Source organism: Periplaneta americana, chromosome 3 (genome assembly GCF_040183065.1).
Source record: "Periplaneta americana isolate PAMFEO1 chromosome 3, P.americana_PAMFEO1_priV1, whole genome shotgun sequence".
NCBI classification, from domain to species: Eukaryota; Metazoa; Arthropoda; class Insecta; order Blattodea; family Blattidae; genus Periplaneta; species Periplaneta americana.
Genome location: NC_091119.1, coordinates 175,237,506 through 175,262,856, shown reverse-complemented (window position 1 = coordinate 175,262,856; position 25,351 = coordinate 175,237,506). Strand labels below are relative to the sequence as shown.

General features: G+C 33.4%; 1 protein-coding gene across 1 annotated transcript; it reads left to right on the top strand.

Annotated features, from left to right (window-relative positions):
• Window positions 1–4,589: 4,589 nt before the first annotated feature.
• Window positions 4,590–25,351, top strand: LOC138696849 (chitinase-3-like protein 1). Its single transcript, XM_069822298.1, has 11 exons — window positions 4,590–4,677; window positions 7,372–7,444; window positions 7,733–7,903; window positions 8,814–8,914; window positions 9,232–9,363; window positions 12,284–12,411; window positions 15,589–15,715; window positions 17,091–17,276; window positions 19,613–19,729; window positions 19,909–20,055; window positions 24,992–25,351. The coding sequence occupies exons 2-11, from the start codon at window positions 7,381–7,383 to the stop codon at window positions 25,262–25,264; spliced, it is 1,446 nt and encodes a 481-aa protein (XP_069678399.1). The 5' UTR covers window positions 4,590–4,677; window positions 7,372–7,380; the 3' UTR covers window positions 25,265–25,351.

Sequence of the window (25,351 nt, the reverse complement as noted above, 5' to 3'; positions counted from 1 at the left end):
ATCACATACAGTACACACATATGTGAGAATAGATGTCAAAACACACCTGTACAGATGTTCATAATTTGAAACAGGTGAACAAATTCCATTGACACAGGAGAGCTAAAATGTCAGTATGTACGTTATTATCGTAACTATGACGTTAACCTTTGGTTTCGTTGTTTCTTTCTAAATGTTCTATTAATAATTTAAACAGTCTGCCAGCAGTCTACGCACTTCTAAAATGCACAGTTAGTTTTACATGGTTATAGGTTCGAACTCCGCTTAGGAAATTTGTTTGTCCATTGTCAATACATTGCTTTAGACCCCATTTTTCAGGAAAACTGCCACATATCTGTCTATTGCAAACACGGAGAAAGAAGAAAACAATATGGACTTTAGGTAAATTCCATTCAATTTACCATTAAAATATCTAGCAACATTTCTATCTGCCTTATACTGCAGATCTACCTACTTACTTATTATTCACAGAATGAGTATCAAGAAACACTAGTCACCAGCGTAGCTCAGTTGGCTGAGGTGCATGCTTGTCGATGCAGAGTTGCGCTTGGGCGTGGGTTCGATTCTTGCTTGGGATAATTACCTTTTTGGATTTTTTCCGAGGTTTTCTCCAACCGTAAGGTGAATGTCAGTATCCCATCGACGCTAAATAACCGAGTAATTGATACAGCGTCGTTAAACAACCAACGAAAAAAAAAGTGCTGAGAATATCCACCTTTGTACAACATATCGATGGCTGAGAGCCAGAATGTTCTTAGTCCAACTTTTTATAAGAAAGAAACCTGTGTTTCATTGTGTTCCAGTTCTTGTCTGCATATATGAATCGAACAAAATTGGACCGATTTTGCAAAACTTGCTAAGTGCAAAATTTGCAAAATTGAGACTTTGGTGGATTCGTTAACATAAAGCAGGCCTCTACACGATGTTAAAGTTATCTTGGTAAAATTGAATTATTTCTCTTCATTGTAGTGTGTCAAAGTGTGATGGTTGCACCTATAACCTACTTGTCTCCATTCAGTTTTTTGTGTCTTCTGTAAAATTTAGTTTTTTTCAGTTAGCAAGTTTTGCAAAAACGGTTCTCCATAAGGTTGCTATGAAGCTATTCCAAATTGTTTCATGAAGCTCTGAATGTCAGGAGCTTAAAATAGCTCTCCTGAAAAAAAAAAATAGTAAAATGGACTTGGAACAGTCTGGTTCTGGGCCATCGATATTTAAAATAAAATAATTACTAGACCAGGCATGGACAATATGTTCCCGCGAGGGCACTGTATACACTACCCCATTATTTCTCCCTCCACAAATATTCTACCTTCCGCGTGTGCATACAGTAAGCAGACATTGAACTCAGTACCACAGCGTTCTACACAGGGATGTGTAAAGTGGTGGAATATGGCGAATAAATTGTAGGTTTCGTTTTAATTTCCAAGAAACACGAGGACAAGTCTATTTTGTTATTATGAATAAAGCTAAAGCTCAATGCCTCAACTGTTTAGATGAGAATTGTAAAAAGAAACATTATAATATCAGACGACACTTCGATTCTGAACATATGAAGGATTCTGGCAAGCATAAACTTAAAGTTAAGATTTTAAGAAATTGTTTATATTAATAAAATAGTTCAAATCTTTATCTGACGACACTTTATCAAGTAAGATATTATCTATCGTCAGTGGGATTGAGAATAGCAAATTTGTATCTGGCTAGAGAAGCCTTTGGAACTACTTACATTCGCCTTAGCCTATCCAAGATGTATCGCACTTGGAGAATGTGTTCCCCTGTCCCGAGACGCAAGAAATGCTGTAGCACCATGGAGTATGCGTTTTAATCACGAATAAGACGTAAAACCCTGTAAAAATTTCACAAACAGCATTTCTTTGCTGAAAAGAGGGAAGAATCACGCCACTCCCTTAGGCAGAAAAGAACCTGTCATAGGTCTCTGACACAGCAGATTTTTTTCAGTGAAAATTGTCCTCAATGCTCTTTTGGTGATGTTGATGATCATGGTCAACTGGAGATGATTATGAAGTTTGGCCAGTGATGGCATAGGCCTACTTACCAGTTCTGTACGATCTTTCTTACTTACAAATGGATTTTAAGGAACCCAGAGGTTCATTGCCGCCCTCACATAAGCCCGCCATCAGTCCCTATCCTGTGCAAGATTAATCCATCCCTACCATCATATTCCATCTTCCTCAAATCCATTTTAATATTATCCTCCCTTCTATGTCTCGGCCTCCCCAAAGATCTTTTTCCCTTCAGCCTCCCAACTAACACTCTATAATGCATTTCTGATTCACCCATATGCGCTACATTCCCTGCCCATCTCAAACGTCTGGATTTAATGTTCCTAATTATGTCAGGTGAAGAATACAATGCGTGCAGTTCTGTGTTGTGTAACTTTCTCCATTCTCCTGTAACTTCATCCCTCTTAGCCCCAAATAATAGGCTACTCTAAATATAACTGATTGAATTGTTTATGCCTTAAATTTAATTAACTTACTTGTTTTGTATTATACGTATAGGTCAACTGATGAATGATCGTTTGGGTTTGTAAATTTAATAATCTGATTGGCTATGTACTGTATACTTTTAGTAGAGCCATCGATGTAGCTCAGTGGACAGACTCGCTGGGCTGCTGATCCGGAGCTGCGTTCGGGCTTGGGTTGGATCCCCCTTTGGTCTCAATGAAAGGTTTCTTCCGAGGTTTTCCCCAGCTGTGGATGGTCTATGGTGAGTCCACGGCATCACTTCATTTCCCCCTTTGATTTGATTACCTGGTTGGGTTTTTCCCAGGTTTTCCCCAACCAAAAGGCAAATGCCGGGTAATCTTTTGGCGAATCCTCGGACCTCACCTCATCATTGTAGAAAATTACTACATTGTAAAACTGTAAAAATTTGTGAAAAATATAATTGTAATATTGTAAAATTTTGACTTGTTCCACATCTTAAAGCTTCATTGCTCATGTAAGATCTATGGAAGATAATGAATGAATGAATGAATGAAACACTTACAAATATTAAAAAGAAAAGGAACCTTGTTCATTTACAATTCCCTAATGATATTCCTTTGCGAGAATTTAATTTATCTCATAGATATTAGACTTGCATTGACACTATAGCTCCATCTCACTTGCTGAATACTTCCAGACACAAAGCGTCTGCTGCTGAATTAGCAGTGAAGAAAAAAGCCAATAAATATTCACATCTTTTAGACAATTATATCTTTATCCCATTTGCTGTGGAGACCTTCGGTCCTTGGAGTCATGACACTAAAGTTTTGGTATCTCAAATCGGCCAAATTCTGATCTCCATTACTGGTGATTGCCGTTGTACCAATTATTTGTGTCAACGCTTAAGTATAGCTATTCAACGCAGAAATGCAATGAGCGTTTTAGGTACTCTTCCCGAATCCAGCCCTTTAGAAGAACTTTTCCTTCTTTAAAATTTATTAACCCTTTCCGCTCGAATCACTGACATTTCTGTAATGTGTGATTCATATGATTTGCCTGATGATTCCATTTGGTATCCTCAGTAGTTTTGTTCTTTACCGATAGAGTGCAGCACCCGGTAGTTCCTTGGCCAGTTGTTATTAGGAAGAGGATTGCTTTGTTTTTTTGTTTCTCCATGGTGCCTCTACAGTCTTGTAGACCCATAATTGTGGAAAATCATAAAAGATATGTAAAAATTCAGGTCAGAAAAAATTAAATACTTCTGTAAATCTGAACATTGTAATTTTTTTACCTCGTATATGCTCATTTTGTTGTTTATAGATATTAATACAATTTTTGACAGAAGTATTTCTTAAAATTGAATTTTTCCAGCAATAGATCTTTAACAGATTTTATTGTCAACAATAGTGCTGTCCCATACATCGAAAAGAACTGAAACTATGTTATGGCGCTATTACAAGCTATGAAGGCATCAACACAGAACACACGAATATTTTGATGATTAATGATTTTACGTTCAGGGAACAAGCAGGGGGACTTTATACAAAAAGAAAATGGGCCTATACGTAAAAATAAGGGCATGTCCGGGAAAAAGAGACGTCTGGTCACAGTGCAAAAACTAAAAAATCTCTCACCATATTGAGCACCTTGAAAGTCCAAATTCATGAAAAGAACTTAAAATTTCTTTTCTCCTGGCTTTTTCTTCTTGGATTCTTTCACATTCTCATCTGTGATGTTGACATGCTATTGCGTTCAGATGTTGAACACAAATAGATACGTACATTACAGAGAGATGACAAATACGTCTCCCATACATCACTGTCATGGACTTAAATGTTCTTGAAAACTTTAACTGGAACACTTGGTGCAACAACGGTTTAACGGACACAATCTAAAAAATGTGTTGATATATTAAAACGCTTATGTCCAATTTAGAATTTGATTTTGGAGAAGTAGCCCAGATCTGATTCTTAGTTTTCTATGTACATAAAGTAAGATTGTTGTCGGTAGATGTTCCGAAAAAGCCTTGAATCTAATATTGCTAAACTTCAATTCTGATAATGTTAGATCACTTTTGTAAAGAGACTATAAATTACACAAACATCCTTGCATTGTACATTTTAACAATGTTGTTAATTGAAATTAGTTCGGTGCACACACGACAAAATGTATATAAGGCTATGCATCTATAGTTTCTTTCGTAGTTACCACAGTGGTAGACACTCACGTAAGTAAATTTGTTTAAAATTATCATATATAAAACTTTTATTTGTATTTTATGTGCATGGTATACTTATAGTCTATATTTTAATTAATAAAATATTTATAGGCTACACATATTTCTACTTCAACACTTAATTACTTACAAATGGCGTTTAGAGAACCCAGAGGTTTGTTGCTTCCCTTACATAAGCCTGCCATCGGTCTCTATCCTGGCAAGATCAAAGAATGAGTCCCATTTCAAGGCTTATGTTGGGGTTTCGTAACAGCTTTTTTTTTATGGTGATGGGTTGCTAGCCCTTTGTCCAACTCCCAAGCTGGAGGCCCACCTCTTATCGGCTTTCCGAGACTGCTTATTCAATATATTCGCAGCTACCTTCCATACCTGGAGGCCGTCTCCTCTATTCGCAACCATAGGTTGCGCCATGTCATGATGATAGGGGCCCATAATATATGGTATTTCTACTTCAATAAATAGACAAATATATTTTTAAAAATTTAGTACCGGTATAGAAGTACTACTGAATGAATGAATGAAGCCACTATGTCCCATGAAGGGCTAGGACCTCCTACAGGAGGGGAAGCTCAGTTGGTTTGGTGCACATGATGAGCTATTTCACGTGAACAATATTCACATTCAACAGTAGCGGCTCGCCATAAAAAAATAGGTGAAGTGCTGTTCACATAAACAAATGCATGAACAATTTTACCAATATAATGAGTAGGCCTACTATTCGTAAACAACATGCAATTTTACTAGTTCTAGAACACATGCAAACAGGAAAACTAATTTGTTTCAGGATTCACCCAATTTCTTGCATACCAAGTCAATCCTCCTATCTTTTAAAGCAGCAAACCTGTCGATGATGTCTTCATAAAATGTCTGAGTTTAACTGAGGGTGGACAGTATATCTCTATGCAAAGCTATGGTGCTAATGATGAAAGTCCCTCCTGTGATGTAGCATTCCGAGTGAAATTTTCAATATTTTGAAACAGAAGAGCTTCTTTCAAAGGAAGAATTTTTTTCAAGTTATTTTATACAACTTCTCTATTTTCTTAGTACTTTTTAAAACAAAGAACAAATGGACCTGTAGGTCGTCAAGAATTTAAAACATATTTTTATCCTCATATTTAAGTCTACAAAACGGCATTTCTATTATATTACAAATTGTGTCATTTTCGGGATACATATTTCGCACTCATTTATCAACATTTTCTATGTACTGGTACCTAAGTACTCTTATTTGTATAATAGCACTATAATGATTAAACATATAATATACACTAAGATATAGGATTAATACACTATATACACTTATCACTAACATACTCTAAATACATTAAATAATAAGTTAATATATACGCACACAGTATTAAACTATATGTGTACATTTACGCGCGCGTTAAACTTTCAAATACAAGAGTTGGAACGGAACAGATGCATTATAGGGGCCACCCATCACACATTATACGCAAAAAAAAGGTCAGCGGAAATAATGGTTCGATTATCGTTTTTAGTATTCGATATTCGATAAGCATTAAATGCTACCAAATTTTAAAAAATGAATAAAAATTATTTAAATAGTTTATTACTAGATGTGATTTTAGTCAGTTTGTATTATATTTTTGGTCCAGGGAAAATATATTTTACTGTTACTGCCGTTATTTCCTTTTTGAAGTAGGCTACAAGTCAACAATATAAAACTGACTGTTAATTTAGAAGTTGGCAACATATTTTATATCGATTGTAACAACAATACATATCGTTAGTAACATTCATACCATTCAACCAATAAGGAGATTCGCCCCTATAATGTATCTGTACCGTTGGAACAAACTGGCGAGCTCATGAGAAGTACATGCTGCAGAAAACAACTTTTAAACTTTGCGAATGTATGTGAGGTATATTCCTGATAAAATAACATAGAGCCAGCTAATTTACCACTAAAAGGATGGCTGCTTGGACACAGGGAATGAGAATACTATTCTCGAGTCAGGTAGTACATACTGTAAAATTTCATAGTCCTTAAACAATAGCCCCCGGCCTTGGAGGCCAGCTTCAACCCTTCCCTATTATTAGTACCGTTAGATCTGCAAACTGGTTACTCCACCTACAAGTCCGACAGTTATCCGTAACTGAAAGACTCAGAAATGCACTTCACTCATACAATCTTTCTTTAATGCGTGACATCATGTTACCATGGAAACCAAGTGCTGTATGAGAATGGGAACCCAAATAATTTCACCTCTACAGTATTGTAAGTTCTAATAGATACCGCTCGGTGCTTGTAACAGTTGACATTATTCTATTCGATTCAGCGGACGGTTACAGGTACTATTTATACAAATAAACACTGTTCATAATGACTGAAAAGAAAACTTCTCTTTTTATTTTAGAAATACAGTATCGGTAATAACTGAAATTAATTATTGATAGGAGACAAAATTGTGTTTTACACATAAATAGATGAAGTGGCACTTCACCTACTTCACCTGAATAACCGCCCCTGACATTCAGTGATAATAGACACGTGAACAACAGAAATCTTGAGAATATGATTTATTCTCCGTTACTCTGATTTCGACAGCTTACAGTTGTGTGAATATTAATGATTATGATATAATTGAAACGTATCTGTTCAGTTGTTGTTTCTATAACAAAAGCTCTGCAACATTTCAGATTCTTTTTTTGTTTTCATAGGCTAGCATCATGAGGTTTTGGTTGAACTTGGCAGCTCTACTTGTGCTAGTTGCAGCACAAGCACAAGCAGAATGTAAGTAACAAATATAATTTATTTTATTTTAATGCAGTTAATGAATATTCCATTTTCACTTTTGCATGAAACTTTAACTCACTAAGATTATTTTTAAATACGAGATATTCTGACAGAATCATTATGGATGATACTTAGACTAATATTAAAAATGAGAATCAGGATCTCTTAGTCAGAATTCAATATTATAACACATCTAATTTCAACTTCTAGAAAGTTCAGTGATAAGGCAAGTTTACTGATGTAATAGTACCGGTAGTAATAATTTGCGTGAAAATTCTGTTTTAGTGAGAATTGTCTGTTACTGGGGAAGTTGGTCAATCTACCGCCCAGGAGATGGAATATTTGACGTAGAAGACATTGATCCAAATCTCTGTACACATATTGTTTATACTTTTGTGGGAATAGACACACAGGGTGGCGTTGTGCTCTTGGACACTTGGAATGATATTGACCTTGGTAAGTTTATTTCTAATATGCATTACATAATATTTATTATGACAATAGTATATATGAGATAAAAATAATACAAAAACTTTGTCATTAATACCTGAAACATTTTCAAAATAATTTTTTTAATGTATGTTATCAATTATATGTAAAAATAATACAATTATTTAGTGCTAACTCGAGCAAAAAACAGATTTGTTTTAATATAATGTAGGGTCGTTTGAAAGTAACTTCAAACTTTAAATTGTTATAATAAATTTTATAATATTTGAGAGAGAGAGAAAAAACCTCACTATGATGGGCAAATATTGACGTATGGTTTTTACAAAACTGTGGGAATGTATCTACCACAATCTTGTTTAACAAACACCATTCCTGCATTTTGCAGATCATGTCTTGAAATATTCCCAATTTTTTGCGAGATAGCATCTTTCAGTTACTGTAGGGTTGTTAGATGCACCACGAAAACTCGTTCTTTAAGGTAACCCCACAACCAGAAATCGGCTGAATTGATGGAAAGTGCCTACTGATGACAAGATCGCCAAAGCTTCGTGTAACTAATTGTTTTGCACGGTGTAGATATTGAGCGGTGCGCCATCTTGCATTATGTTTTCCAGGTGGTAATTCCTCAGTCTAGGAGTGACGAGTTCTGTAACATACATGTACTCTCACACAACAAGTCCATTGATGTAGCACTGTTAGTCTGTTGCTTTCATTTGATTTCGAAATGATTCTGGACAGTGCAACTAACTGCCCATTCCATTTATCTCTCCCAACATGCAGAAAATAATATTTATTTATTTTATAATTAACTGATTTTAATATGGACTTTGTTAAAGTGAATTTTCATTATCCATGTTTAAGATTGGCTTCTACTGTGGTAAATGATCAGTTTAAATGGTGTGTTCAACACTTTTAGGAGCCATCAAACGCTTCAATGCCTTGAGAGAGAAGAACCCAGCTCTTAAGACCATGGTTGCAATTGGTGGATGGAATGAAGGATCAGAAAAATATTCTCAAGTAAGCTTCACAATTTAAATACCGGTACTGTACCAAGATATTTGAATAAATTAATGTTGCTTACTTGAAATAATAACTAAATACATAATCATTAAAGTCTTGATATGTAAAATTTCTTTAATATTTAACTGACTTGAATAAAAATTTTGCTGACTTACATGACGAAACAGAATATAAATGTTCATAACTTCAGCGGTTAGTGAAACAGTAGAATTATTACATATGATAAAAAAAATTTTAAATTATTTAATATCTGTTTTCAATAATGAAAATAATTATCATTCTCAATAAATTTATTGTAAATTTCTTTTTACTAGGTGGTGAATAATGATGCTACACGAGCCAAGTTCGTAGACAATATTGTCAATTTTGTAAAGAAATATGACTTTGATGGATTTGACATTGACTGGGAGTATCCCACACAGCGAGGTGGATCCTACGGTGACAGGGTAAGATTTATGATATTGTTATATTTTTTGCAATTTGAGATTTACAATAGAAGACAGAACATCCTGACCAGTGATGAATTCAAGAATTTATTTATTTATTACATCATCCTGTACTCCCATCATGGCGGATTAGATGTAGTCCAGTTCTTTATCTTGCCATTGCCCACTATACAATGATCACGAATTAACAATGCATATGGCAACCTATAGGTACGAGTACCTACTATATAATAAGTATCTGTTGTTGTTTAGTCAACTTCCGAAGACAGAACTGAACTTCACAAGTGATACCAACATGGCATCACTTATGAGGCAACTAGGCCAGGAGATAATCGGGTAGGGTGGCCAGTTCCTTTAACATTTATTTCTATTATTAAAAATATAGTATAGTACTGTTACTTCTACGTTTCCTAATCTAATATCATTTATTTTCCTAATTATTTTATATAATTTCCTATGAACATATGAAAATAATAAAAACATTCGTGAACAGTTATATTTGAAACCATTAACTTTAATTTTTTCTTTTATACCGTATATTAAATATATTCAAAAATTATTTTGTTATTTGATAGGATCCCTTTCAATATTTTAATTATATACGTCCGAATACTCGACATCTATAATCTCATTTCAGTCAGAGCTTTGACCTTCTCTTCCCATCTAATTTTAACTCTGAAAAGAAATTTTCCTAATTTATGCAGATTGCTAGCATTTAGGGGACCATTCATTTTTTTTTGTATGCCACTAAAGTGTTTATGTTCAAAATTTTTTTATCTAGCCAACCATTTCTCAAATCATTAGTTTGGTACCGCACAATTTAAGGCTATATGAATTGTGTTTCAAGAATTAACATAGAGGGAATACTCATTTTCACAGAGATAACTACAGTAAAAATATAGTATATGTATTCATTTTTCTCGTATGCTGGTATTATTATTATTATTATTATTATTATTATTATTATTATTATCATTATTATTATTATTATCATTATTATTATTATTATCATTATTATTATTATTATTATTATTATTATCATTATTATTATTATCATTATTATTATTATTATCATTATTATTATTATTATCATTATTATTATTATTATCATTATTATTATTATTATTATCATTATTATTATTATCATTATTATTATTATTATCATTATTATTATCATTATTATTATCATTATTATTATTATTATTATTATTATTATTATTATTATTATTATTATTATTATTCGTGACTTAAACCAATAGAATATTCTGTACATTAGCATCGTACAATCTTAATGTGTTTGTCTACACATAATTAAGCATTAATATAATTGAGCTGCTCGGGTGAAGATAATGTTAAGTGACATGTTATGTCACATGCTCTTTTCAGAGCTATTTGTCTTTTGTATGTGAGACGTTTTATATTGAAGTTTCAAATGTTGGCAATACATGTCTGTGCTACTTGAGCATGAATTTTTCAAACATTAAAGTTACTGTATTTCAAAATGTATTTTTAGCACTTAACATTGTGTATGTGTGTGTGAGTATTATATACTGCTTAAATATATATACGGCAGCACTGCTACTTACAGACCTGTTACTAAATCTACGTATTACTCTGTGAAAAGATTTATTAAATCTACATACTTAGAATTCAACAAACAAAATTTGATAACACAATCTCAAGGGAAAAAATGGAACTCTCTGCATCATAATCCACAGTTAATTTCCGTTTTACCACGAAAATCGTCTGTAGCTGCATTTAGATTGACAACAGGCCATGATTGTTCGGCCAAACACCTGCATAGAATTGGAATATATCAGTCCCCTAACTGTCCATTGTGCAACTCAAATAAAGAAATGGATTCGGAACACCTCAAAATCAGTGCTTCAGTGGCTGACCATGATAATATCTTTTGAAAAATATTGGAGTGCAAGAGGTCAAATGACTTTATTGTCAAACGCCTGGCATTAGAAAACAACAACATATATATTATATTATTTTATTTTTTTTTTAAATCCACCACCAACAGAAGCATGCTTCCAATTACAGGTGGCTTACACAGATGTATACACAAAATACATAATAAGAGAGAGAAAAAAAACAACAACAAAACAAACAACACAAACAAAAGAAAGAAAATACATGATGGTAATAGATGCTAGAATATTATAATATTACAGTTAATATAGTGCCAAATGTCAATATAATGATGCAAAATTATTTAAAAAACTTGAGTAAAAACATTATAAAACACTTCTTCATAATTTAAATATCTAAGGAAATACAATGCTTTTTAACATTGTATGAAATTTTTCAATTGTTAAACTGAAATCCAATTGAGAATCACAGTTTAAAGACAGAGAGTTGTAAGTATTACACATAACAAACAATGGAGAGTTCTGGAAGAAAACAGTTCTAGGAATAGGAATAATAAAAGGTTGCCTATGACGTAATTCTGTTCTTTTTACATTGAACTGAAGCAATTTAAGAAAATCACAGTTATTCAATATACCATTAACAGTCTTATAGAGTAAAATTTGGCTATTTATTAATCGTCGAGATTTTAAAGTTTTATAATTAAATTCAAAAAGTAACTGATTATATGAAATTTGCTTGTCATAAGACGATACGTGATATTTTTAAAAATATAAATAACGTAAAAATCTTTTCTGTATCCTTTCTATTTGCATCTGATGGGACTGGAACTGAGGTGACCATATTACAGACGCATACTCTAGCTTACTTCTAACCATAGTTTTATAGAGAGTATCAATAGTATTTATATGTATTAAGTCTTTTGTATTTCTGATTATAAATCCTAATTTTCTATATGCATCAATTACCACATGATTTATATTATATTATATTATATGTACATAATCTCATTCTGACTCTCATCAAAAGTAATGTCTTCTTTCAGGATGCTTATTCGAAACTCTTGAGTGAACTCAGACCAAAATTTGATGAAAACGGGTTCCTGTTGTCTGCAGCTGTGTCTGCAGGAGTTGAGAACATTGATGCTGCATATGATGTACCTCAACTTGCTAAGTAAGTTAAATAACAGGCACACATGGTTAATTATGTTTGCAATATTAATAGAAAGAATTAAATGCTAGGTGTTGACACTCAAATTTTTAAATGTTGAGTGGTACAAACTACTACCAACAAATACAGAACTTCCTACGTTATAAATACTGAGTTCTTCAGAACTGCACATACAGTAAAACCTTGATATAACGCAGCTGTCGATGTGAGGAACATAGTTCATTTCTGGATTATAGTTTACTTTAGCATATTAGAATGTATGTATCGAATATGAATGAGGTCTCGCCCACCTCATTACATATTGCTCGACTAGTATGACTAGTCAATTTGTTTTTATACCATTAAGTACGAGAAAAATTCGTACCGGCACCGGGAATCGAACCCAGGACCTCTCAGCTGTGCATGCTGAGTGCTCTCTAACCAACTGAGCTATGCCGGGACCCGATTCACGACGCCGGCCGAACTCCTCTCGTAGTATCGTGTTACGGCCTTACTGCCTGCATTTAAGACGATACACGTCATGTATATACAGGAGCGCATATTAAATGACTTTATGGCCATATTAGAATGTGATCTGTAAAATAACCAATGACAGAAAGGGGGGGATGGAGAAAAATTACAGTAAACAAGGTGCATTAAAAAAAGCAATTTTAATTGCTGTTATTGATTACTGATATGTGATTTAAGAAGTATATAAAGTGTTATTTACAAATTAATATACAGCATTTAACATACCATTTGCTTTTTATTCAAAAAAGTTCTCAAGTTTTAAAAACCACGTTCCTAAGACGGCCTCAATTTAGCTGCACACATTCTTTGAATCTCCATTGTAGAGAGCCCATTACATGGTGTATATTTCCACAGGAATTTGAGACACTTCATCACAAATAAATAAACGCTACACCTTATAAATGCAGACTATGGTTTTGAAATTGCACATACTTATAATCAGGGAACGGATTTATATGGACTAAAAATATATGAAATATGTAAATATATATGTAGTTATTTTTACCAAAATATGGAATTAAATATGGATTTTTACCAAAATATGGAATTAAATATGGACTTAAAATTATAAAAAAATGACTATGTACGTTAAATATTGGTACATTTTAATCAAACTAAACAAAAAATATAATGGACGTACCTTATCTTCCAATGTAGTTTCAACAAAACACAATTTTTATTGTCTGTTACCATAACAATAGGTTACAAACATTTCTTTCAAGTGCTGAAAAGTGAATCTTCTTCTATTGTCTCTGAGGATAGATTTATACTGACTAAAAGAGCGTTCGACGTCACAAGAAGTAACTGGTACATAATTCAATTTCACAATGTCTGCTGGGGATAAGTCCAAGTTAATCTTCACTGTTGATTCACCACTCATCACAGCAACAACCTTTTGTAGTTCTTCATATCCAGGGTTTTTTGAAAGTACAGTGTCCACCTTAGCTCTTACTGCATCTGCAACTTTACCTCTACCACGATTCAGTTGTTCCACAGTACTATTTATAATTTCAAAACTTTCAGATAGTGAAAGGTGCCTATTTTGGAGACTTTTGAGCGTTTTTATGATGCATGAAAATGTATGCTGAATGTGAGCTAAGTCATTCTTCACACTTATGTCACAGGTAACTGTTTTCGCAGTATCAATTGAGACTGCATCTTCAGAGTCCAATGCAAGGAGAACATTGTTAATAGAGTCTATATGTTCGGCATAATATTCAACTGCTTCTAGCCATGTACCCCATCTAGTTAAAATTGGCTTTGGTGGCAATGGAATTTCAGGGTACATTTCTTTCAACACGTTAACTCTACTGGGAGCTTTGAGAAATACTTTTTTCACTGATGAAATCAACAAATCTACTTTAGGGAAATTGTCTCTGACCACTTCTGCCACACGATGAAATGCATGCGCCACACAAGTAAAATGAGTCAATTTAGGATATACAACAGATAATGCTTGTCCAGCTTTGACCATATAAGGGGCAGCATCGCTAATAAAGAATAACACATTATCGTACATAATACCCTTTGGCCACAGGATACCCATAGCTTCGTTGAACAGTTTAACTATAGTTTTGTTATTGCACTTTTCTAGAACATCACAATGTAAAAGAATTCGTTCAGAATATTGTTCACTTAACAAACCGATAACTACATTACCAACAAGTCTACCTTCTTTGTCGGGAGTCTCATCAATGGAAACCCAAATTGAACTATCTTTAATTTCATCTCTTATCTTCTGTATTGTCTCATCGTAGATGGATGGAGCATACGTCTTCCTAAGTGTTGACTCATCCGGGATTGTATGTTGAGTATATTTTTCAAGGAATTCCCTGAAGACCTTATTCTTTAGTTTGTAGAGAGGAATATCAGCAGAGATGAGAGAACGGCACAGGTCGATGTTAAACTCAGATCTTACATTCGATGTTGTTGGTTGTGTTAAAAACAATTGTCTCTGCTTGGAATTTAGTTGTTTGTTGGCCTGATGTTTACTAGTTGTAATGTGTTGTTGCACCAGGAACTTTTGTGTAGATGATACTGCACACTGACACAAATTACAAAATAATATTTTATTGTCAGTTGATAAACCATCTTCTTTAAATTCTGAAATGTAACTTGTTAGTTTTGATTTTAAATTGACTGAATGACGTACTTTTGGCATATTTACCGTCTTTATAGTATGATTTACAAAACTGAACCTATGTGTACTCTGACTGGCATTTAACTGTTGAGCTGCACAACTGAAGTCTGTTAAAAATTTTAAATTAAATTAATACAGTTTTGTAACTTACTTTCCCATTGTTGATAGGACTGCTAATTTTCAAATAACTCTGATGTTAAAGGGATTACTGAACATGTGTTTAAATCTCTATTGTTGAAATGTATTTTTAAAAGTTAATGGAATTTTGTTTTGTTTTATTGTTAAACCTAATATAATATGGACTGTTTTATATGAAATATGGAAAATATATGGAAATTAACGAAAATATGTACTAAACTCTAAAATATGGAAAAATATGGAAAATAAAAGTAGGATTTTTCAACCCTACACATTGTGAAACATAAAGATAATGCAAAATATAAATTATATTAGCTTTATAAGTAAATATGTATTTACATATAAATCCTTTCCCTGCTTATAATATTACTAAGTGATTTTTATGTCTAAAGGAACTTGGACTTCATTAACGTCATGACATATGATCTGCACGGCGACTGGGACTCTGCTACTGGAGAGAATGCTCCTCTCTATCCTGGCAATGAGGACATCGAAAATGGTGAAAACACACTCAATGTGGTTAGTATCAACAAATCACCAACAGTTTGTTCAGCATATACTTACTGACACTCATTGTAACCAAAATTATACAAAATAAAAGACACAAAAATGGAGCAAATGGTCAATAGCCCTTATCCATATTGTTCACTAAATAATGGCATGTTTTTATCTTGTCACCACTGTCTGATTAAAAACAAATTATAGTATTAATAATCCGTGTCCTTTATCGTTGTATGCAGCTATGCTACTTTATTTTAATAACAAAAAGTTATATTCTATTACATATTATTTATTTAAATTATGCATAAGATCCATATATCTTAATGCTGTCTTATCATGCGATATCTTCTTATTCTTCAGTCCCGAAATTTTCTCCAGTTCACATTCCTTCCAGTGCATCCTTCTGTAGACAATTTCTTCTCAGCCAGAGACCCAACAAATTTCTTTTTCTCTTCCTTATCAGTTTCACAAATTATTTTTTCTTCACCACTCTTTCCAACACAGCTCCATTTCTTATTCTGTCTGTATATTTCACAAGCTCCATTCTTCTCCATATCCACACTTCAAATATTTTCAGTCGTTTCTCTTCACTTCATTGTAATGTCCATGTTTTTGCTCCCATAAAATTCCACACTCCACACAAAGTACTTCACTAGATCCCCCCCCCCCCCCCAGAGGTCTGCAGATGATATTTCTTTTTCTATTAAAAGCTTTCTTTGCCATTGCTATCCTCCATTTGACTTTCTGACAGTAGCTCACATTACTATTTCTAGTACACCCCAGGTATTTGAAGCTGTCCACTTGTTCTACTATCTCATTTCGAATTCGTACATTTATTTTCTTTATTTTTCTTCCGATAACCATGATCTTTGTCTTGGTTCCATTTATCTTCTTCCCATACTGCTCACAGCTGTCATTTAGCTCGAGTAACAAGTAACACATCCCTTAATATCATCTCCTTTTCTGCTAACAATGCCATATCATCAGCAACTAATCTCATGCACTTTATCCTTCTTCCTTCTACTATCACCCTCTCATGTTCTGAAAACAGTTCTTCACTAAAAAAAACACAATAATATAATGCAAATAAATTAAAGATAAGATATTATAGTACAACACTGGTATGGCTATATTGAAAATCAAGTACAAGAGAGAGTACTAAAATTAATAATGAATTGAGCAAGAGAAATAAAAAAAAATCACTCAAAGAAGGCATTATTAGAAGGAATTAAAGTAGTCATCAATCAACCCCAGCAATTTAGATGGGGAAATATATATATATATATATATATATATATATATATATATATATTACAGTCACTATAGAACTACATACAGATAGACTAAATTTGAATTATTTCCCGTACTTTTACATTTATGATCCTGTTTGCAGGATTATGCCATCAGATACTGGATTCAAAAAGGCGCACCTGCAAGCAAGCTGAACCTTGGTATGGGTACGTATGGCCGCAGCTTTACCCTGCAAAGTTCTTCCAATCATGGAATTGGTGCTCCATCAACAGGCCCAGGAGAAGGTGGCCCCTACACTGAGGAAGCTGGTGACTTGGGATATAACGAGGTACGTGAAATGCTAGGTACAGCATAAAGTACATATTATATTTTCAAGTGAAATTCTCAGGTCTACTCTTATTTAATGCTATGCTTGTGAGTTGATTCATGAAGATCATGCAATAATCTAGCATCTAATTCCTTACGTCCTTGTGAAGAAAAAAGTTCATGTATACCTACATGTGTCCTATTTTGAATAGTTTTGCACAAAACAAGGTCTTTGTTTCTGTAATACAGATTCTTGTGAATTTCGCTGATCTTCATTACATACGTTTGATAGCAATAACACACAGCCTCGTGGCATCAGGATCAGGAATAGGGATAAATAACTTCAGTTACACAATACCAGCAGTGTTGTCTTAACATAATTATAGGCCGCTGGACAAAGCACTGCATTGGGTCCTGGCTACACAGCCAGTCACAGGAGTAAAAATTTTAATTATCTATAACATAAACTTACATTTATTGGTACCTCAAACAAAATCAGTGTTTTGACATAATCAATATAAAGGTTTGGATAATAAACATGAATCTTGAATTTTGAAAAACAAAAATTTAAACTTAAAAACGGTAGACCTACTGAGTTAACAGGAGATTTGGATGTTAAGGCAGGTGACCGGTAAATTAGTGTTAAGTTCTGGTCTGTTCATAGATTAGCCCCTATGCTCGTGGGGCTCCAGGGCAACTGCCTAACGTGCCCACATGTTAAGATGGCACTGAATACTGGTGCTCACTATTTGTGCGTCAATGTCTCTGCCCGAGTTCGCACGTGTTAGCAAAAATGCTATTTCAGTTTTCCAATATCGAGTACTTGGATATTATGTATGTGTATGGCTTCTGTGTCAGGAATGATATAAATGCTGTGGACAAATATTGAAGATACTCTGATCGTAAAATGCTGTCAAGTGGTGTTTTCAAGTTTGCTTCTGTTAACTTTATCAAATGCCTTACAATAATCTACAAATGCAATGTGTATTTCCATGTTGAATTCTTTATGCTTTTCTAACAAAATTTTAAATATAAGACATAATGAGGGAAAAAATATGCCAGTAGACCTACTCACAAGAAAATATCAATATTTCTAAATTCTGGAAAATCTTTTTACATGATGCCCTTTTATGGACAACTATCATTATCCTTATAGCTTTCTTTCGTAAACAAAAATATGTTTAGCTCCAGATGAGTTGACACAGAATATTAATATTAATTACCGGTATAGAATGAAAGTATGCAAAGTATAGTATGACATTTAAGGTCGTTTATATCGCCAATAAAAGATAAGGATCTTAATGCGTAACAGGCAAAGTTCATTTCAGGAGTAATATATTCTATATACTGTATATTTTCTAATTCAAGCAATCATCTAACTCTAACGAAGAAACTTTGTGCTTACAGTTTCTTTGAGATCAATTCCATTTAATCTAATATTTTGGGAAAACTGAGCACTATTATGTGTACAGTACCTACTAAATTTGATTATACTGGCTTTTTTTAACAAACCATTCATTCATTCATTCATTCATTCATTCATTCACTCATTCATTCATTATATTTAACACTGTGTTATAAGTGTTTATAAAGTGATCCTATTGTTATTGTTTGCTTGATATAATCATACTTATATAATTTGCAAATAAGATTCCCGTTGATAAATTAATTTATGGTTGAGGCTAAATCATTAGAAATACTAATGAACCTAAAATTGATTCCTGGGGAACTCCATGTTTAATATTTCTAAATTTTGAGTGAGAACTTTGTGACTATTTGGTATATTTATTTCGTCTTTATGTTTTCTATTTGATAAGTAGGAAGATGTAAACCAACTCAAGGTCTCATCTTTAATACCACAAAACTTTACCTTTTTTTAATATCATCCATCTAAGGTGTAATTTCGAATTAAAGAATTCAGTACTTCATCCACAAACCTAAAAACAGTATTCTCTTTCGATTTTTTTTTCTAAATCTAAACTGCTCTAAAACTAATATACTGTTGAATTTCAAATAATGATATAATCTACTGTAGGGCTCTACGTAACTTTCTCAAACAGTTTTGGAAGAAAATGTTAACAATTATATGAGTCTAAAATTATAAATACTACATTTATCCCCATTTTAGCGAGGTTTGTATGTCATCATGCTCAAAAATGAAATATAGCATAAACATCTTATTTTGGAAGAAAGACACAACTTTGAAAGAAAATGAAAGATGAGCCAATATGGACAATTTACACAGTATAGTCCAGATATAGTCATTAACACTCCAATTCCTCGCAAATGTTAATCTAAATACAATCTCAAATATATTAATACAAAAATACAATAAATATTTATAATATTTGGTTACAGATCTGTATTAATCTGGATCAATGGACAGTTGTCTGGAATGACAAGCAGAAGGTACCATATGCCTACAAAGGAAACCAATGGGTCGGTTATGACAATGTTGAATCCTTCAAAATCAAGGTATGAAGAAAAATGTGTAATTATTTTTACATAAACTGTAATACTGAATAACTAGAGAATATTGGAACTTGGTTATCATACATCAATAGTGATTATTTGGTAGTTGGGATTTTTATTTTCTTTTACACATCAACACAAGTCTTGAATAAAAAACTGTTAATACTTATATTTTGAAACAGTCTCAGTACATCTTGGATCACGGTATTGGAGGAGCCATGGTATGGAGTATCGACACTGACGACTACCGTGGAAAATGCAACCAAGGAAAATATCCTCTGATCAACACAATCAAGTCTGTCCTGTCTGGCCAAAGCAGTGGAACAGAGGTAATAAGAGGAACAGTTTACTAGAACTTTTGGATTCTATCTTGAAAAAATTCTGATTCAAATGTTATTCACGTTTACATAGATACTAGAATAAATTATGATATTAGCACTTAAAATAAAACAATTGAGAAAACGTTCAAATGAATAAAAAACATAATAATTAAAAAGAAAAAAAAAAGAGTGCCACGAATGTGACACATACTTTCTTATTACACATTTTACGAGATTAGCAACAATTTATTTAACGGTATTTATTTTTTTTGTTATTTTGCAAATAATATTACAGTTTACAGTTTTTTAGAGTATTTATTATCCAAAAGGCATACCTAAATGAAATAATCTAACATAGATGTAAGTAAGAAATAAACTTTTGCTTTTGGAATTACACACAAAAAGCATTCTTCATAATTAGAAAATTAAAAAAATTTGACTTGTTTATTTATTGCCAAACTGACTTCCACTCAAGACTCAATTATTAATTTTTGTATAGAAATACAATAAAAAATATTAGCAATACAATAAAAGAAACATGCAATGAAATATAAATCAGTTAATTGAAAAAAAAAACTGTTAAATAAAATTTGACATGATTTTTTAGAACACTTACAACAATACAAATTCCTAAGAAAATTTAGCAAGACCAATGTCTTTCTAAAATCCTCAAAGAACTTTGGAATAGCTTCCCGAGAATCTATCCGCAAGCCATCAGTATGGTTGAGGTTTTATTTACCTTTAAATAGTGCCTGTAGACTTATATAAAAGATATGCTTTTCTTCTTTCTTTCTGATGGCATCCCAACAAAAAACCGGATTGTTGGGTCAACAATAACCACCTGACCACAAGATTTATAATCTATTTATTGCTAGGTAAGAAACTTCTTCATCCACAGTCCAACCTTTCTTCTTTAAGGCAGCAGCTAATGTATAGTGAGGATCACGTAAGAGTAGTTCCTAAAATAGCTAATTTGGCAGTCTCTTCAGTGTTGCCAACAAATACCAGATATCACCAAAGACGGTAAAATCATAATGCCATGTACTGAAATAACAACAATAATAATAATAATAATAATAATAATAATAATAATAATAATAATCAGCACTTTTTTCAGCCGGAACGCGTTCCGGTAAACTTTTTGCCAGTACAAATTCCAACGAGATATATTTTATAAGCGAAACTGAAAATTAAAATTGCCGCCACTGCCGAGTCCAAGAGTTTACATTTTCTCATTATTATCTTTGGAGCAAAAGTAACTCATGCAATATAGTGCTGCAATCTTCAGTTATTGATCCTGAAACTATAGCTCGAAATCACAAAATTTCCGTTGTGCTTAAAATCGATGAGCTCCGTTTGGAACTTACTGTAATATAAGGTATGTAGGCCTAATGTTTTTAAACCTACGTTTTTGTTGTATAATGTGATCGAGTGATAGAGTTCTGGTAAACTTTTTTCCAGAAAAAAACACTGATAATAATAATAATAATAATAATAATAATAATAATAATAATAATAATAATAATAATAATATACTACCAGTATTAACAATAACGATTCTTACTTATTTACTACATCTCATCTTTATGTTGGGAGGTGTTTTCTAAATGTTTCAATAATTTGTGAAAGAGTAGGCCTATATTTTCCTCCTGGACGTCTCGTACATTATGTTGGAAATTGATAGATAAATATGATCTAATATTAAAATTATTTTGTCTGACAACATGAAATTTATTGCTTTGACTAAACAGTTTATGATTCAAGACTTACCACACTTGATTCTGACAAATGTACTGTTAATCCAAACGCCATTAACAATTGAAATATCCACGTGGGAAGATAATGGCGTGGGCTACTACCTTAGGAATTACACCGGAGGAAAATGGACAATACTGCCAACCTCATTTCGAATAAGCCGCACACCTGTATTTTTTACTTGTATATCCGTGCGTTTTTTTTAAAGCAAGACGTAAAGCGCTGCAGCAAGTCCGTTCTTTTATTACATTTGCTTCACCGTCGCTGCAGCAACCATGCAGCAAATCAAAACTTCGCTTTAGGAGTTTACTGCACGATCCATCATGGCGGAATGCGTGTTTTGGTCTTTTGCAACGTTTGTTATTGTTAAAATCGTCTAGTAATAATAATTCCATGTCATTATCATGGAAGTCGAAACTATTTTAACATGTTCGGTTCTTTTAGGGTTAAATTTATTACTGCAGTAATAGAAGGCAATATTAATTGGCCACCATTTTGCAGTCAGTTGACCTACTTTTTTTTCGACTCTCATTTTGCTGCAGCAAAGGCATGAAGCGTTTTACTGAAGCGCTTAAAAAAACGCACGGTATTTCGGAGGGAGAAATGGGCGAGATATTCGAAAAACTACAGTATTTCTGCATTTGTTACTAGAATTTGTTCAATTTCAATAATATTACTGAGCAGTGGCGGCTCGTGATAAAATATTATGTGTGTTCACAATTTTGTGTTCCAAAATCGAAGAGAATTTGAAATCGTACTTTTTAGCCTAATATAAAATGTCATGATTCCAATGTTTCACTGTCGAAAAAACCGTATATAAATTCAAAACTATATAATAATAATAATAATAATAATAATAATAATAATAATAATAATAATAATAATAATAATGAAACCTAGTCTTTTTATTTCCAAGTTTTCCTGGAAAGCCAGTTTGCCCAGTTCTTTACTCTTCAAAATTACTTGAACAGAGTTCATTGTTCATGCATAAAACAATTTACAAAAGCGTGTGTTCAGTAATTACTGTATTTTGATTCACAACACACTGATACACTATAGCCTATACCAGTACTGTAATCGCATTCGCATAGATTGATTACTATAATTACATGCCAGTAAATATTATTCTTAAATAATATACACCACCGTACAGATATTTAAATTCATACCACCATCACATTCAGCCAGCACGTCTTTGAAAGCCAAACTATGCTATATGCCGACCCTGAAGTATAGTAATTCACGAACTACACTCTCGTAGCAGCACTGTACACACATCCACATAAAGTAAACGTTCCAACAGTGAGATGCTGACACCTGCAGGCTAAGATACAGACTTATTAATTTTTTTTCTCGAGCTATAGCACGTAAGCGATAGGCATCGATGCACCTGACATCTGTAGGATAGATTCACTGTTCACTTAACGCTTTGTGCTCTTGACGAGTCATAAGCGGCCAGCGAAAGACAATTTTCTCCCGCGCATGCGTGAAATTCCTGTAACCTTCTTGAAAAGAGCACGACTTGTACGTGAACGGATGTTGCCAAATTTACATAAGAAATTTATGCAAGATGCGGGAAGTTTAAAATACTCGATCCTGATATTATACATCTCCACTTCGCCAATACGGTATTAAATAATAAAACTAGTCGTGTATTAATGGAAACAAGGTGTTCACGTGCTCTTGTGCTCTTATTGACGCACCGCAACTGGTTGCCAACAAATACCAGATATCACCAAAGATACCATGTAATAATAATAATAATAATAATAATAATAATAATAATAATAATAATAATATACTATTAGTATTAACAATAACGATGTCTTACTTATTTACTATATCTCATCTTTATGTTGGGAGGTGTTTTCTAAATGTTTCAATAATTTGTGAAAGAGTAGGCCTCTATTTTCCTCCTGGACGTCTCGTACATTATGTTGGAAATTGATAGATAAATATGATCTAATATTAAAATGTATTTTGTCTGGCAACATGAAATTTATTCCTTTGACTAAACAGTTTACGATTCAAGACTTATCACACTTTATTCTGACAAATGTACTGTTAATCCAAACGTCATTAACAATTGAAATGTCCACGTGGGAAGATAATGGCGTGCGCTACTACCTTAAGGTACAGTCACACGTCGCTACTTTTGCTGCACAACTTTTGTACTGTAGCTGCAAAAGTTGCGTGTCGTGTTCACACGTAAGCCAAAAGTAGCGCGCTGCACGCTACTTTTCGTGCTGCGCAACCCGAGTGCTGCAGAAGTTGCAACTGGAGGTTGCGAGTCTGTTCACACACAAGGCGCTACTTTTGGCAGCCGCAGTCATGCTGCAGGTTTCCATCTCCGTGTTGACTTCTCAATATACATTTTGTGGTTATGTTCGCATTATTAATAAACTCCTGCGAAAGCTTACTTATCTATTATTTGCTTTTCTGTCCTAACTAGTATTCAGAAATTGGCATTATCTTTACTATAAAGCTTTTAAAAACGCCTATATACTTAAATGATAACTAATAGCATATTCACGTAATCAATGTTGGCAACCCTCCTGTTTGAAACTACGCTACAGAAGATTAAAAAAGTGAATTATATCGCCAGCAAATATGCTCAGACTGTGTTGTGCATTTAATAACTGTTACAAATAATTTATTTTCATCACATCTAACATTAAAATACATCCAAACAATGAAAGTATCATTGGCACATTTGGGTGGCAACACTGGTCGCAACCGCAGCAAACGTTTCAACAAAACCGATATCAAAAATGCTGCGGCTGCAACCCTGAGAACCCTGTTCACACGTCGCTACTTTTAAGCTGCGCGCAGCATGGAAAAGTAGCGGGCAGCAGGTTCGGCAGCCGCTACTTTTCGGGTTGCACCGTTGTTCACACGTCGCAGTACGAGAGTTGCGCAGTTTTTTGTACTGCATCGCTGCGAAAGTAGCGACGTGTGACTGTACCTTTAGGAATTGCCCCGGGGGGAAAATGGACAATGCTGCCAACCTCATTTCGAATAAGCCGCACACCTGTATTTTTTACTTTTATATTTCGGGGGGAGAAATGCGCGGGATATTCGAAAAACTACAGTATTTCTGCATTTGTTACTAGAAAATGTTCAATTTCAATAATATTACTGAGTAAGTGATGAAAGAAGAAAAAGTAATTTCATATAATTTGTGTTACAGCCGAGTAATCCAACTGAACCTCCAACTGGGGATACAAAGCCAACAGATCCACCAACAAAGCCATCAACCACAACTACTACTACTCTTCCTCCACCACCATTAGGAGTCTGCACCAAAGACGGTTTTGTCAGAGATCCTAACAATTGCCAAATTTTCTATTACTGCCAGAACGTCAATGGACAATATACCATCAGCCAATACAGCTGTGCTGATGGAACCCTCTTTGATACTACTATTAATGCGTGTAACTATGCTGATGCTGTCCAATGCTAATTCGCTTAATTGAAGACAATGTCTAGGTTTGCATCACCTGCTATTGTACAAATATAAAGAAATAAATAAAACAACAGCTTGATATAA

What these genes read in the sequence shown, in the direction of transcription:
- LOC138696849 (XM_069822298.1), top strand. Translation starts at nt 7,381, where the DNA reads ATGAGGTTTTGGTTGAACTTGGCAGCTCTACTTGTGCTAGTTGCAGCA. An exon ending in TTGGAATGATATTGACCTTG is followed by an intron (nt 7,904 to 8,813) that starts GTAAGTTTATTT and finishes CAACACTTTTAG; the next exon opens with GAGCCATCAAACGCTTCAAT. An exon ending in GATGTACCTCAACTTGCTAA is followed by an intron (nt 12,412 to 15,588) that starts GTAAGTTAAATA and finishes TTATGTCTAAAG; the next exon opens with GAACTTGGACTTCATTAACG.